This window comes from Patella vulgata, chromosome 7, assembly GCF_932274485.2.
Source record: "Patella vulgata chromosome 7, xgPatVulg1.2, whole genome shotgun sequence".
NCBI classification, from domain to species: Eukaryota; Metazoa; Mollusca; class Gastropoda; family Patellidae; genus Patella; species Patella vulgata.
The window spans coordinates 32,477,673-32,495,689 of record NC_065885.2 but is presented as its reverse complement, the minus strand read 5'-3'; the positions used below and the strand labels follow the sequence as shown (position 1 = coordinate 32,495,689).

The 18,017-nt window shown below is 32.9% G+C and overlaps 1 protein-coding gene across 1 annotated transcript; it reads left to right on the top strand.

The window, feature by feature from the left end:
- Positions 1–954: 954 nt before the first annotated feature.
- On the top strand, positions 955–17,196 carry LOC126826693 (ER degradation-enhancing alpha-mannosidase-like protein 1). Its single transcript, XM_050555698.2, has 12 exons — positions 955–1,317; positions 3,086–3,158; positions 3,631–3,734; positions 4,904–5,075; positions 5,680–5,863; positions 6,078–6,169; positions 7,775–7,857; positions 8,897–9,017; positions 10,430–10,674; positions 10,943–11,039; positions 11,905–12,069; positions 12,422–17,196. Exons 1-12 carry the CDS (start codon positions 1,067–1,069, stop codon positions 12,533–12,535), a joined length of 1,701 nt encoding a protein of 566 aa, XP_050411655.1. The 5' UTR covers positions 955–1,066; the 3' UTR covers positions 12,536–17,196.
- Positions 17,197–18,017: the final 821 nt, after the last annotated feature.

Genomic DNA, 18,017 nt, shown 5'->3' with positions numbered 1-18,017 from the left:
ATTTAAAAATCGAAGCGTTAAGCCGTTACTAGGAACGCCATTTAAAACGGGAGATGTATGACGGTGTATGTCGGATAAAATAAAAACAACGCTTCATTAAAGATACATTATGGGAGATAAGATAAAGAGATGGCAGTTCTCGCTATAATAGTTAAAAACTAGATAGTGTAAAGGTAATTTGCTGAAAAGTTCAGTCAAATTGATCCACTATGAGCCGAGAAAGAAGCCGGTGAAATTTTTGCATTACTAAAATCATTAATATAAACAGCATAGTCTCGATTATCCATTTTTTCTGATTTAATTATCTTTGGCCGTTAGCGGCATATAGGAATCTAATCCAGCCTACATCGAAGGCTAGCCTTGACATCGAGAGTTTATTATGGTCTGGATAAGTTAATTAATTTCTAATTGATAATTTAGATAACATTTCAGGCCTCAAGAAAGACTTGTAATAAGCAGATTTTGCATAATGCATGTTTAATTTAAACGAGAATATTTGGAGTTAGACGATAGTTGTGATACTACATTGGCCTCTGTAAGTTTAATTAGTCATAAAGGCATAGTTTTTCATCACAAAAATTTCAATGATCATCCTAATAAACACTTTGGGTGAGTGTATTTCCAGATTCTTCTCCTTCCGTGGTAGAGAGCGTTCACACTAATGAAAACTTTGGGAAAAGTTACAGCCGGGCAAAGTGACAAATTGAGATTAAACGCAGTGGAAAAAATTTGGTGGTTTGCTTGTCTCCCTTGAAAGAAAGTGATATGGATGGTCCACGTCCTTTAATGTGATTGGTTGTAAACGGGGAATACCCTAAAGTGTTTTCTCTTTTTTTTGGTGTATCACTACTCTACATTTTTTATGTCTATATATTTTATATTCAGAAATTGCAGATAATTACAAAACTGCCGCCTAGAAGGCTGAGATTCAAAACATATAAAAATGATATCAGATGAAAGTTAGAAAGTTATTTACAAGAGAAGCACTATAATTTGGCGGATGTTGTGACATCCGGTTGTTGCAGGGCACTGTTTACAAGTTGAAAGAAAATGGATTGAATGTGATATGTACAGTTGTCTGTTTTTAGTTATATTGTGTTGGGTGCCAACCGTTGGAAGGTTATATCTATTTAAGGGTACTTGGGACCCTTATGACAGTAAATATGGCCAGTTTTCTGAACGTGAAAGGCTACAGATGCTTGAAATGTCGAGAGAAATGTTTCAGTTTGGCTATGACAATTACATGAAATATGCCTTTCCTGAAGACGAACTTAACCCCATTGATTGCAATGGACGAGGCCCAGATTATGACAACCCGTAGGTTAACATTATTACATGTACATATAATCAGATTAAAATGTTCATCATAGATAGACCTTCATAATTTACTGGCATTTTTAATATAATAATGTAATCCACACGAAACAAATGTCTCCATATTAACAGTTACATTGTCATAAATGGTATGGTAATAATTATGATTCCATGTCATTTCGGTCCCTCGTCTTTTCATGTCAGACTTATGACATTTGGGACTAAAAGAAATATGGCCTTGATGTTAGAGACTTGGGTAGGTGACGTTTCGGACTCTGGAATAAGTTGAACACAACTGTCAAATCAATTTATAATAAGCTAATTTTATAAAATAACATGCAGGTAAAATTTACCGCTCACAATCAAGTACAGCATGTGGAATCGTGGATCACACACCATATAGACCTCTTAAGGAATGGCAAAATTTCCAATGTTGAATGTTTCTGAAAAGAATGTTTTATTTCTTTATATCTGATGTATAAAAAAATAGCTGATGAATTTATTAGAAATAAGCCAATTCAAAACACGAAAGAAAATATTACCATGAAACACATGGTTATCAAAAGGCTCCACCAAACGATAAAACATTAATTACACTTACGGTTCTTTATCATCGTTTCCCGTAAAAGTAATATATTTTTTTAATAAAGAATAATATTTTTTAATATGCTGTTGAATTTATTTCAAAATGGCATGCATAAAAACAAAAGTACATGTAAATATCTACACAACATGCACTGTTTTTCCAAGTCCTTTGCAATTTTTAACGATAATCTGTAAGCTGCACGTTGACACACATTCCTCGAAAGCTTGCCATAGACACATGTAGCAGTACCAATCGATAAATTAGTGCATACAAAGAAACCTCTTTTTGGAAAATATTAGGAATGGCAACAATTAAAATGGGATAATTAGAGCTGATTAACCGATAATCGTGATGTTATTGTAGTATATGCAAAGAAACCTTATGGTTCTTTGGTGGATGATGAAAAAACCTGAGTTTTCAATCATCGATAAAAGCAGTCGTGCGTTGATTCGATTATTCCGACTCACATAAAAGACATTTAGGCTTTCACAATTATAAAATCATTAGTAGTGATCAGTCAATCAAACTTGTTTACTGTTTTTAAGAGAAAAACAACGAATTATTACTACTAAATATACACAAATTTTCAACAATATTTTATTGTCAAGTTCAATACTCGCTGATAGAACAAAGCAGAACAAGCAGTGTTACACAAATGATTCCGAAATGTTGCCAGACTGAGTCCGAAAGGTTGTCTGTGTTGAGTCCGAAATGACGTTGGACCGAAATGTAGTGCTTCCATGATTATAGCCCATTTTCATATTACAAATTAAATATTTCTTTTATTGTACATGAACTTATGCTGAAATATGAAATAATCTCTGACATATTTGTAGCAGAGTTTCTGTTATTCAAGTTATTTATACATGTAGAAGTCAAAAATCAAAAAACTAAAATCACCGAGTTGTGTGCCCATATCTATCACTCCAGAAAAACCAACAGGACTTTTTTTGGTCAATATAAGGTTAGAGTCTGTAGACTCATATTGTAAAGGCCCATTAACATTGAAAAGTACATGTATGTATCATCTGTCCCCCTATTTTTCGCTTTATTAAATCGAAAATGTTACATGTAAAACTCAAAAATATTGTGAGATTTTGTCAACAGATGTTTTACTGAGAGATTCATTGAATGTATGATTTACATTATAACAATGGGATGAATTTTAGTATTTTAATTTTTCAGAGAAAATATCAACATTAATGATGTACTTGGCGATTATGTTTTAACTTTGGTAGATTCATTAGATACTTTAGCAGTAAGTATACTATTGCTTGTGTACTGTATATTATTATATATTATATGTTATATGTACTTTTGAGAGTGGATGAAAAAGGAATAAATTATTCCCTTCTAACAATGTCCAGTAGTTTATATGGGATGGAAATCTAGGTTCTTTGTATTTATACCATTTGCAGTACGTACACACATGGTGACCATTGGAAATTCAACTGTAAGCAGGGCAGGCAATTGTACATATGTCTGGATAAACGTTTCCTCATTCAAGCTGCATTACATGTGCCTGTCTTCATTAATCTAGTTGGTGCAGATGAATAGGATGTTAAACCCGATTGCATTATTCTAACAAAGAAATTGAAACAAAAGACATCTTTGAACAGTTTACCTAAAGCAAGATAAGACAGAGAATGTTATAAATAACTTTATACCTCCTTTAGGTTGATCAAGTATATGTTTTGTCTTGTACTTATTAACTAATTTTTTTTCTTCAGATTATGGGAAATAGTTCTGAATTCAAAAAGGCGGTGGGATTAGTGATAGAATATGTAGATTTCGATAAATCAAACACAGTTCAAGTTTTTGAAGCCACAATCAGGTGCTTAATTTTTTACAGAAAGGGCAATGTTTTTGTAGCCTCCAATTTAGGGTTGGTCTGAAAATTTTAACCTACAAATATTTATGAAAAAGCCTAATATCATTAGACATTTGTAAGTTGCTTGTAATTGACCATAAGTCTACGTAGCATGTGCTGATATGCACAATATCAGTAAACTGTCATGCTTTTATTTGAGTTCAAAAAACAAAAATGGATGGTAGATGTACATATTTGTAAGATATTGAAGTGTTAGCTGTTAGACTATTTTAATATTTCTGGACAAGTCAAAATCCTTTAAAAATAGGGAGCAAGATAAATTTTAGCATTGACCTTATGTGACTATCTATTTTCTGTTGGTTTATGGATCATCAAAGAGTTATCTCTTTCTACACTGCTGCAGTGTGATCATTCAAGCAGAGCCCCTTTTTATACGTCCACATTCATAATGTAGACGTATATTGATGTCACCCCTGTCTGGGTGTGTGTACGCGTGTGTTTATGTCTGTGGGGCGCCTACAGGCTGCAATTCTTAACTGTTTGTCTTGAAACTGCAGTTGTATTCCTTATAGCCTAAAGATGGTGCATGATCCGCCTCACTTGGGTGGTGCATCACCCACTTTTTAAAAAAAGAAATTTGTCTACAGATTGCAATTATTAACAGTTTTGGATCCATCACAAGGTTGTACCTATATATATTGTTTCATATCCAACCCCCAGGGGCCTAGCCATGCCCAATTTTTGTGTTTATCGTCTACTGACTGCAATTTTGAATTGATCATCTCGGAACTTTGCATATTTATTTCTTATACCCTAAAGACAACAATTACCGGTATTTATTTTGGTGCATGCCCCTACCCCCAGGAATGTGGATGTATATTGCAGCGGTACCGATGCCCTTGTTATGAATTGGCCATGCTTTAATTTGAGTAATTAGAGTTCATATGACATTCTGATTCTTCTTATGAAATTCTCATGGTACGTGTGTGTCTTGAATCAATTAGAAAATACATCTGCCCACTTTTTTTTGATATGGGTATGGTACATGTATCCGCATCTTATTCATAGAGTATTTTTGGAGACAAGATGCTTTATGTTTCCACTGGATATATTATTCAACGGGTTATAACGATCAAAACAGTAAAATGTTTTGGTTTTTTTATATTTTCTAGAATTTTAGGATCATTGTTATCAGCACATCTTATAATAGAAGACAAGACAGAACCATTTGGTGAAATGCGACCTAAACATTATAATAACGAACTTCTCCATTTAGCACATGATTTGGCTGCAAGGTTATTGCCTGCATTTGATGGTACAGCTACTGGAATACCATATCCTAGGGTAATAATTGTAATATTTTATCGGGGTTCAGGATATTTATTTCTATTACTATAATAAAACCGAAATGGGGTCATACTGATTGTAAAATTAAAAAGACATGTATTTACAAATATACATGGAACTCTTTCATAAAAGATACAAACTGCACATGTCATCGTACTAATTTTAGAATGTATACACATGGATCTGTTTACCTTTATAACGGGATCATCAGGCCTAATACATAGAAATGTCTGTAGTTAATCCAAATCAAAGAATTCACGATGTATTTTTGAAATATAATTGAAAAATTAATTTGCGGGAAAACAAATGGTATGCCTACAATATCTTCAAAAGTGTTTATAACACCAGAAACTTTTCTGACAAACGCCATTTTCATCATGTAGTTAATCATGTGACCGATGACCTCCAGATTAAAGCGATGTAGTGCGCGAGTCGACTGCAGAGTCAAATGCTGGATAGTGAGACTTGTGCAGAGAATGGCATGGATGGTGATTGTGCTAGAAATTATGACAACGAACAAATATTTCTTTGTAATTGTGATTCATTGTTCATTGGATTTTATTTGACATAGTTAATGTAAAGTTTGTAAATTATTTTATAGGTAAATTTACAAGATGGTGTACCAACAAATTGTATCAACGAAACTTGCACTGCTGGTGCAGGAACATTGAGTCTTGAGTTTGGTGTTTTGTCCAGATTGCTTGATGATCCAGTCTATGAATCAAAGGCTCGTAGAGTTGTAAAAGCTTTGTGGAAATACAGGTCTAATGTTACAGGCCTTTTTGGTAAATTCAGAATATAAGAATTGTGTAAACATTACAAAATAGAGATATACTAACAATCATTAGATTTCTTATTAGAATGTACTTTAATTTTTTAGATGAGATCAGATTTTCTCATTAATTACGCCCTAGTCAACATTCTTAGACCATCATGGGGCATTCAAAAATAGTTTTGCATTCTATTAAACTTATTGATTTGAACAAATGTTATTAATAGGTAATGTAATAGACATACAGAGTGGTGAATGGACTGGTATAATGAGTGGACTTGGAGCTGGCTTAGATTCATTCTATGAATATTTATTAAAGGTAGTAATTGTTTTGTTTATAGTATAATGAAGAGATTTCCTTATTATATATTTTTATAAGTTATTTTTCCTGATCATATTATTTACTGATTGAGTTATGAAGTAGTTTAGTTGACTAATGATAGTCCAGCTTAGATTGTCTGATCAGCAGGAAGTAGGTAGTTATGTTGGCTAAATGGGCATTATGTATATAATTTTTATATGCTTTACTTATTATTTTATTCCTAAATCATGATGTGTAATATCTACTGTGGATATTTTAGAATTAACTGCTGGAGACCTGCAGAAACTGTATTGATTTTTATATACACCCACATTTCATTGTGGGGGTATTATGATGTGGGGTGTATTATGGTTTTGATGGATTCTTTCAAATTTGGCGTGAAACATCATGGTCATAAGATGACGAACCCTATTGATATTCGATACTCAACAATCTGCGACCTTTCATATCAGAGTTATGCACCCTTTTCTGAAAAACTTGTGAATGCAATATCGGCTATTGTTTTTAATTGACCTGTGACTTTCAGTCCCAGATTTATCCCCATAGTATCAAATTTGCTCAACATCCAAGTTTTTCTTTCAAATAAGTTACAGTTGAGACAAAGCTGCTGTATTGACGTAATTTCAATTTTTAATTTAATTTAATGCTGAAATGATGTAATGTAAAGTACATAGGAAGTTTTTAATCAATTTTTTTTTCTTAATGATTAATAGAATGGTTAGCACGTGCGCGCTGTATTATAATGTCTGTAATTGAGTCAACTGGCGTGGTTTCTATACCCCGGTTGTACGTGACAAGGAGTAGGGTCACCTGTCCAACCTCATGGGTTTTTCTCCGGGTCCTCCAATTTCCTCCCACTGTTAAAGACCCCTACGCGCAAGGGAGTTATTGAAATAAAATTGAACCGTGTGTTAGTCCGAAATGAAATAGTTTTTGTCGAATGGACATTAAACCCCATTTCTCTCTCTCTCACTCTCTTTTTTTAGATTATGAAATTATTTTATTATTTTGTCTGCCTTCAATTTCAAAGGTGGCTAGTTAAAGATATAGAGTATGGTCACCCCTTAGTCTCCTTGTTTTATCTGTGTCATGTATATGTACTTCCATTTAATTTAAGCCTCAGGCATATTTTTTTTATATGCCCACATTTCAATGTGTGCTTTTTATGTCATCACCCTGTCCATTTTTCCATCTGTTGGTCCATCTACAATAGGCACGTGAACATGATAGATGCTATAGTTTTTGGGCAATTTTATTTATGCCCCCCTTTTTCCCAAACCTTATGAATGATACAGATAGAGGCTGTAGTTTTTTAACACATTTTATTCAAATTTGATTGAAGCTTTGGGGTCATGAGTGGATGAACCCTATCGATATTCAGTGTTACAAGACTTTTGTTCTGGATTCTCTGCCCTTGGCCTAAAACGTTATATTAGCTAAAATTTTAACATGGGGTGTGTTAAACCCTGTGTGTCTCTGTCCTATAATGCCAATCGTTCTATTAGAGAAAATGCACTAGTTACTTGGGGAAAATATTAACCTTGTTACTTAAAAGTTATATCCACCATTAAATCCTATATCTTGTCCAATATCTATTTTTAGTCATATATACTGTTTGGAGAGGAAGAAGATTTAAAAATGTTCAACGAAACTTATGAAACTATAAAATATCATATGAGGAGGGGGTAAGTGATTTTAAATATACCATAAATATATGGCAATAAAACAAATATCAATTTTTTTGATCATTAAAAAATTAAGTCACCATACATTTAAAGACTAAATAACAGATTCTGGCATACAGCATGTAATGTGCTTTAAGAAGAATTTTACCCTGACAGCAGTGCTACTTATATTTCAATTTCCAACTGCCAAGGGATCATTACCATGCTGGCAATGGTATACACAGGATCTTGTTTTTTGACCCATTTGAATGATCAGATGCTTTTCCTTGCCAGACCTCCTTTCCTGCATCAGTGACTAGAAACACCAGGATCAATCCCAGGTCCTCCTGGGTAGTGAGCTATTTATGTGTTCATTCCATATTTGATTAGTTTATGTGCAATATTTTGAAATCTGTCAATCAAGAAGTCAATGACATGTATTAGATCTGTGAGTAGATCATACCAAACGTGACATGTATTACCCAAAGTAGATCATGCTTGGATTTTCACAAATTGAATCAAAATTATACACAATAATGCCTTATTTGAACTGGCTGCTTTTGAATAATCTATAGCCATTGCTGTAGCTGAAACTTGGGTTTTTGACGGAGTGGGTCTGTTTTCATCATCTATTCAAATTTTTCCTGGATGCCTTTGTTGGAAGAGGTAGTTGGATTCTATTCATTAATTGTATTAAAAAAGATTGTGTAAACATTGATCAACTGCATGGTGGTCCAAGAGATTCTACATGACAATATTCACATTTTCAGCATTTTGGAAAGCCTTGCTTATCACACAATAAGTCTTTCCGCGATATTCTGCTATTATCTAGCTAATTGCTCATAATGATTTTTGCGCGTTGTGACATATCAATGATTGTCATTATACACTGTTACATTAACATATTGATTGATTTGTTAACCCTGGTTGTTAACAAGACATAATTTGGGATTAGTCAGTACAACATGTATCCTGGTATGGTGCTATCTTGAAATTGTCATAGTAAAGTAGGCATTATACATTAGAGTTTGTTTGTAAAGGTGGATTTATTCATTTTCAGGCGATTTAAGTGTAATGATGGATCTGGAAATCCACCTATTTATGTGAATGTAAATATGAAAACTGGGGAGACAATTAATACCTGGATAGATTCATTACAGGCAGCATGGTCAGGTGTTCAGGTAGACCAATAACTTTGTGATAATTTAAATGGACTAATATATGTGTTTATCCATCTTCAAAATGTTTTCAATGACTAGCATAAATTAAGAAATTTGATTTTTGATGCTAACAGGGTTTACAGTAAAACATGAAATAATTGCTTGTAAAGCCCGATGTAGGCCTTCTAACATTTGTTGGCCGAACAATGTTTTCCATCAAAAGTTAGCTGATGTTCTTAAGATTTCAACACAAACTTTTGTAGGCCGAACAATGTTCGCGAGATCAAACTTGTTTGATTTCATGGGGGGTTGGATAGCCGAATGGTTAGCATGTGCACGTTCGTTGTATCATAAGGTCTGTCATTGAGTCAACTGGCGTGGTTTCGATTCCCTGGTTATACATGACAAGGAGTAGGGTCACCTGTCCAACCTCGTGGGTTTTCTCCAGGTCCTCCAGGTTTCCTCCCACAGCTAAAGACACCTCCGCGCAAGTGAATTTTTAAAAAAAAATATGAACCATACGTTAGTCCTGAAATGACCTAGTTTCTGTCGAGTGGACGTTAAAGTTCAACGGTTAAACCCAAATGTTCGTGTTGATCTCATTTGCATTGAATTTCAACAAAGAGCAAGACATTTTATACAGACATTCAATTAGAATTTCTCTAACGTGGTGTGCGCGTTGTATCATAAGGTCTGTAATTGAGTCAACTGGCATGGTTTCTACATCCCGGTTGTACGTGACAACTAGTAGAGTCACCTGTCCAACCTCGTGGGTTTTACGGGTGCTCCGATTTCCTCCCACTGCTAAAGACCCCCTATGCGCAGGCAAATTATTGAAATAAAATTGAACCATATGTTAGTCCCGAAATGACCTAGTTTGTGTCGAGTGGATTTTAAACCCTATTTCTCTCTCTCTCTCATTTCTCTAACGATCACGTGGTACAAAAATGGCTGATGTCGCCATGTTGTTACCACGTGATAATTGGGTCAATCATGTGACATCAATGTCAGTCTCTTTTTGAACAAATGTTGGTCGTTTGCATTAAACATTCTTCGTTTTCAGGAAATTTTTTAAAAAGTATAAAACATTTGTTTTGTTAGATGCCAACAAATGTTAGTCGGCCTGCGCTGGGCTTCATTGATCCATGTTGACATAATGTACCTGTCATTAGAAGCAAGTCCTATCCAGGCCCAATGAACCAGTGTTTACATTTCATTCTGTTGTTTGTGTTCCTCATCCAGGTCACAATCCAACTTGGGTATTTCTCTCCCCAACCCGCCCCACTTCCACTTTCCCTTTGGCACTGCCACACATTCTGCTCTAATTTTCTTCCACAATCATTTATTGTTGAGGATACCTCTTGGGGCTTATTTTATTGGATTACACATTCTTTAGCTAGTAGTATTTATAATTTCTAGGGTTTTTTTTTCAGGTATTAAATGGTGATATAGACGAAGCTATTTGTTGTCATGCTTTATATTATTCTATATGGAGAAAATATGGTGCTATACCTGAACGCTATAACTGGCAGTCAAAAGCGCCAGACATTCGATTTTATCCTTTACGACCTGAATTTGTAGAATCCACGTACTTCCTTTATCAAGCAACAAAAAACCCATTTTATTTTCATGTTGGCAGGGATATCATCAATAGCCTTAATGAACATACACGAACAGAGTAAGTAGATACAAATTGAGATATTAATTACCATAATTAGATGGGGAGTTTGATGGTTAATGTTACAACTTTAGCTGCTGGAGAAATTGGTCTTTCTCTGTTTTAAAGTTTGATCAGAAATTGAGAAAATCACTACACTAATTTTTACAAGTTCTGTGACTGTTGTTATTGGTAGGAATAATGAATATTATTTACAGTTAAAATAGGGTTGTGTTGACAGTCTTGTATAATAAAGGAATAATATTGTATTTTGATAACTTTACTATAGATGTGGTTATGCAACAGTTCACGATGTATTTACTAGAGAATTAGAAGATAGAATGGAAAGTTTCTTTTTGTCAGAAACCTGTAAATATTTATATTTGGTAAGAACTTTTATTTGGACTTTAAATCTGTATTGTTCTTTCTCTAGCACCTCATTTAGTCTTGTTGCATGTTTCCCAAGTTAGTGTTGAATGTAGTCCCAGTCCTTGTTGCAAACCAATCAGTTCAGTTCATATAGTGTTGTATATTCATGCAATCTATTAGGATAACCCAAGAAATTATATTTTTCTACCATAGTATCTTGGAAATCGTGCAAATTAATGTATATCTGTATTATCAAAAAACTATATTTATATTTCACTAAAAGTGAAATAATAGTAAGGAATGTGATGTAATGATATTCTGGTATAGACTGGGAATGTAATGTAATGATATTCTGGTATAGACTCGAAATCATTAAAGGAAAAGACATTTATAAGTTGTTAGAACTTATAATTCTTTTATATTGTGCAATGGAATGTCAATGCAATAAGATACCTTTAAAGATGCATTATGTAAGAGCTAAATCTGCCAATTACAGGTCTTTCTTTTTGTTTCAAATGTTATGTAAATTATTATTTATTTTAACAAGCCTATAATAATCAACTCTCTAGACAATCGAATGGCCGAGATTTAATTGGATTTAAACATCACCAAGATTTAAAAATTTAATGATAAAATAGACAATCAATGCTATAGCTCTGACTCATAACTTCACACAGAATAAAGTAATTTGAATGAAATTTTCAAAATATTCATTTTTCATTATCTATTTTTGAACTATTTATAGCAAGAATGACCAGCTGTTTATCTAAATCTAACATACATTTAATGTACTTTTAAACTAAAACTAAATGAATGGGTGTTTACAGACATTACAGCTGAAAATTGTGCATGCTAAACTTATGTCTAATATTATAATTTCAGTTATTTGATAAAGATAATCATGTAAATAAAGAATCTAGTAGATATGTATTTTCAACAGAAGGACATATATTACCAGTAGATGGTAGATTTAGAAAGAGAAATTCCTGGAATGAAAACAGCATAGAATCAATACCAGTTGTAGATGTTAGAACCAACAGAAGTAATGTGAGTCAATATATAAAAGTACTTATATAAGAGATAAGAGTGGCAGTTAAGACCTGGTTATCCTGGATATCAGTGACTAGTTTCAGTCATATTTAACTCTTTAGGCTGACGTGGCTAACTTTTATTTATACTATTCCTAAACCCTGGCAGGGTTACCATGGTGACAAAGAGTCGATCTTATTGAAAGAGCTGCTTACTCATCAAAGACATAACCGAGGGTTGACAGGCCTATCTCACCTCAGTCCCCCCAAAAAGAGACACTCCAAATCTTGACTGTCATATAATGAAACTATTTCGTACTAACTCATGTTCTGATGTATATTCATGTACTGTAACAATTTTTTATTTTCAGTGTGATAGCATACCAACACAAAGTCGTTATTTTCTGCCAATGAAAAGCGAGTATTTAGAACAGATGGATCTTGCTGTTGGTCTTGAGGCTTTTGACAGTAAAATTAATTCTTGATAGCCAATGATGCCTCTTTGTTAATCAAAGTCTTTCATAATATCAACATATATAACTACTTCTAAATACATATTGTAAAAATCTGTCAAGTCTTTAGATATTTTCTTTTTATGAATAAATATTTGCAAATAGTTGAAGAAGTCAGGATAAACCATATTGATGACATATTTTGGTCACAACCACGATAGGGAATTAATTTAAGGAAATTTATTAACAGGATATCATTTTTAGGTTTTCTTACTATTAACTGACTCTCACAGTGCATGCATAATTTTAAGTTATAAGAATTGTATAATGGCATTTAAATGACCACATGGTTAAAGTAAAGGTGCCATGATGTCATTTTTCCCCATAAAAAGGTGATGGCACATTATCTGAACTAGATGCTGATTGCTGATAAAACTCAAACTGAAGATTTTCTGTTTATTATTTCTATTTAGAAAATGTTCATATGTTGATATTATTATTTCTTATGTTTATTTATTTGTTTTTTTTTTAATCTTTTAAGATGTATAAATATGTACATGTAACTAATAAGATATAATATTCTGAGAATTCCACTGTTATTAAATTTAAACTTCAATACAACCTCAATATTTATTTAATATTATTGGTATATTTGATTTCATAGTATAATATGATTCTGTATATTATAATGAGGTCTAATGCATTCAGAGTAGACTGGTTTATATTTGTTAGCAGATAGATCTGACAAATTATTTATATTTATTCACATGTAGGTTTCAATAGGCAAATCAAATGCCAAAAGTTACGAAATAGTCAATATTACGGTGGCTGATTTAGAACACGCAAAAAAAAAAAATATCTCGAGCACTCGAGAGACTGAGACTGACATTTCCTCTTATCTAGAAGCTCGGGTCTGATCCAAGGTTATTTATTTCATATGTAGGCACTGATCACTGCCTAATTTACCCTGGTGCTCGAGATTTTATTTTTTTTTGTGTGTGTCCTAAATCAGCCACCGTACAATATACCTGAATAATACGATAATCATAAATCTCTAGTGACTAGTTAGTCATAATTTTGGGGACAACTAGTTAGTTGGTACCAGCATTTCCAATTTCTTTTAAATCAAGCGAAATCACTCAGACATTTTTATATAGACATATTTAGTGTTCTTGTTAATAGGCCTACCATTTCCATTTGTGTGCTATTTGATTGATCACTTAAAAATCTGTTAACCAATTGAAAAATGAAACAGAAAATGTTGTTTAATCTAGTATGGCTTGCATTGACTCCCGTTTAGTAGAAAAAGGAATTGACAGTACGTGAGAAAGCATAGTGTTATTATGCATGTAATTTACATTTAAATGGCTTCTAATACTGATAGGGGATCACGTGGCTAAGTGGGTAAGACGCTAGCTCGCTAGCCTGGAGGTCGGGTGTTCGATCCCTGCAATGGCCGAGAAAGTTCATCCAGATTTTCCGGCGTGGTTCTCACTTGTCAGTGATGCAGGACGGAGGGGCTGACAAGGAAAGCTGTCTAGTCGTTCGGATGGGACGAAAAACCGAGGTCCCGTGTACACATTGGCGTGCACGTAAAAGATCCCTTGGCAGTTGGAATTCGATATAAGAGTAGGCCCTAGTGCCGCTGTCCGGGCAAAATTTCCCTCATAGCACACTGTATGGTGTATGCCCGTCCTCATTAGCACAGGTTAGGACCAGAACAGAAGGACGTTAAACTCCATTTCATTTCATTTCACTAATACTGATAAAATAATATTAAATCTGTACTTTAAGGTTTTGGCACGAACTGGACGGACATGACCAGAATATTTTATAAAATCAAAACATCTTTCAAATGTTATTGTGTTATCCTAAGATAAACATTGAATACTTATAGCATAGGTAGACAGCACTTTTAGGGATATCACCACCCTGGCAAAACAAGGCATATCTAAAAGTAATGCTCACCATTTGATACAACAACAATACCAATTTTGTTTTTGTTTATACCACCTCATGCTTTTTTTTTTTAAGCCTATAGAAAATCGCACAAGATAATACAAAAGTACAAAAAGCTTGTTAGCGATGTGGAATCTCAGTGATATGTTTATCTGATTCATGAGGGTTTCATTGAGTAAAAAGCAAGTGTGCGATATTGTTTTCTCTGTGGTTATTTATGATAAAACATGACTTTATGATAAAACATGACTTTATGATATAACATCTTATTTGTATCTTGAAAGTATGCTTTGTGTAATTTGTATTGTATCTTGTAACAAAATATCTGGATACACAGTATCATAACAGCTCCAATACTAGCATTTACATGTATATATATTGTCAGATACTGTAGTTTGCCATTCCTTCAATTCAGCATTAACAACTCTTCCAATGAAATTATTATGGTTGTCAAAATGGCAATATTGGTTTTATCCATTTTGAGACTCAGGACTGTGTTGGGACTTTTTTGATTCTCCTTTGGGTAGATTTTAAAACTGTATAATCTTTCAGCAAATGCATTTTCTCATACATTTCTTTTTTATTAAATGATGTTAAATAAGTATTATTAGCATACTAAATCCAACAGAGTTATATATAGTTGCTGTTTGATATTCATCAAAAAATTTTAAGTTGTATTTACCCAAATAAATGAATTATACTTTTGAACATTAAAATTTATGAAGAATGTTCAATGAACAATACTGCATTTCATAACCAAATAATAAAAATAGAGAAATGTTTTGCTCAAAAGTATCTGTTTCCTTCATAGAGAATAGGAGTTAAGAATATTATGGCCTCTATTATAATCTGTAGAAATAAATATAAGAAATTAAAAGCATAAATCTTAGGTTTCAATATCTTTTGAATGTGTAATTTATTTGAGTTTTTAATCAGTGAAATTTATTTTTATATGCATACATTTTATTTTTATATTGAAATGTGATTGTATATTGTTGTTGGTCCGTCTGTCCAAAATTCCATGTGGACTCTTTAAGGGCTATAGTCTAGCAGCTGAAGTCATCATCTGATTGACTGCCACTTTATACAAGTCATGAGATGAAGAAGTCTATTGATCTTCAATGATTTTCAATAATTACATGCAGAGTTATGTCCATTAATTAAGCTAAAAAATCTTGTGGTTGTCTCGCATCATATCTTTTCAAATTTACAGAGAAGAATGTTATTGAAATTTACCATTTTTCAATTAAAGAATGTATTTTTGTTTTTCTCCACTGATATTTTTTACTTTGAAATCTTATTAGCAGTTCAAAAAACAGAACCTCCTTTTTTTCTTAAAGAAACATTGGTGGGTTTCCAGTGGGAATTACTACCTGTTGAAATTCAGAGCTTTTCCTACTTTTATGTTTTGACTTTTAAACCTTTTAATTACATGGTACTATTTAAATTTTGATGTGCGAAGAGTTCATCTTGTAGCTAGCATGTAAAACTTTTTTACTGGTTTATAGATACAGAATAAGACAATAAATCCATATACAAAGCCTTCTACACTAGGCTCCACTAACTATCTATAGGGTATTTTCCTGACTTGACCTGATTAGTTTGGTCACAACTATTAATTCAAGGTAAAATAGTTTCTTCCATTGGGGTGTAAGGAAACTAGTAAATTGTTTTAACGTTTCCAATCTTGCAAATATCCATGGTATTTTAAAAGAAAATATTGTATGTTCAAATAGGATTATGCTTAAATCACGTATCTTTTCCATGGAATTACAGAAGTATTGGCATTTAGATTACCTTTGACCAGGCTATATTTAGAACATAGTGTAAATTGTAAATGATATTGTGTAGATTGATAATTATTTAAAGATGGGTTCCCGCGTACAAACTGGGTGATTTAATGGTATATATGGACTAAAAACATATTCAAACTAATTAATTTGTCATAACTTTGCTTCAAATCCTTCTCAAACATTGTAATTGCGAAGGAATGTCTGCTATAAAAATTCGATCAAACCAAGTCAGGTTTACGTCACGTGACTTACCTCTCTTGGAAGTCAGAGGAGAATTCATTGCATACATAAGACGATGTTATCTTTAATCGCTTATTATTTATTACAAATATCGAATCCTAATTAAATTTGCGGATTATCCACTACCCGCGTCTTTTTCCGTCATTTTTATCTAAGAAAATGTTGTACGTCTAACTCTTCATAAAGTTTATCAACTTGTACATCAAGCGCTCAATGTTCGCGTGTGACCTTTGACATCACACATGCAGAAATTCCTAATCGTCGGGCTGTTGATAAGGGGAACCCTTACATTTTTGTCCTATATACGCTCCATGAGTGTTTTTCGGGGAATCCAGTATTTTTCTAGTAAGATTGGATATCTCTGCTTCCCATATATACCAAAATTACCATACTTTTATTGGAAATAACCACCCGATAAATACTTTTCTGGGAACTCATCTTTAATTTCTTCTGAAAAATTATATTCCCTTTATAGAATGATTGTTACTGTTATCTATGCAAATATTCATTAGATTATCATTACAAAACAGCCAAAAAACATTTGTTATTGTTATGTTTAGTTGTCATGAATGATTATGTTTTATCTTCTTCCGTTAAAATAAATTGTTTATTAACATAAAATAATAAGTGTTTTTGTGTTAAAACTATCTAACACAACGTCCTGATTTTTATCCAATTAATTAAACTTATATCTATATTTCATTTCTCTTTTATTGTTGATTTTCTTCACACGGCCTGTACATCAAATCTAACATAGATTATTTTATGTGCAAGCCTCCTACACAGGACCTAAGTTTTCTGTCTTATCTGAATGACCAGACAACGCTGTTCCTTGCCAGCCCGCCCTCCGGAAATCAGTATCGAACACCCAGAGGAACTTTCTCAATCAAATCTGGAATGGAACTTGGGATATATCCTGTAATGAGACAGTGTGCATAGTATATTTATTTTTTCTCGGTTGGATCAGAACAGTAGGACATTAAACACCATTTCAATTCACGGTAGCATGATTTACTCAAATCCACCATTATTTCAACTCGTATAATAATGATCATTTATATCTATATTTGATAATATATACGTTTTGCCAAGTAATGTTTTTGTTTCAAAAATGTCCCTCAAAATGCAAAATGGAAATCGCATTTTGAGGGTGAATTTTGACACAAAAACGTTTCTGTTTTAAATTAAAAATGACAATTTAGCATAAAGAACGGTATACATGTATTATCAAATATCGATATAAATCATTATGATATGAGTTAAAATTTAATAATGGTGGATTTGGTTACAACTTCCAAACTTGCTTGGAAATAATTATTACATGTTGAGGGGCATTTTGACACAAAAACGTTACAATTGTAAATTAAAAATTACATTATCGCATAAAGTCTAAAGTGGTATATTATGGTGGATTTGGGAATATCGTGCTACCCTTTCAAGTTTCATTCAATCATATATACCATCAGATTTAACTCCTTAAGCCTCTTTAATTTTGTCACCCAATCTTGCACTAGATATATATA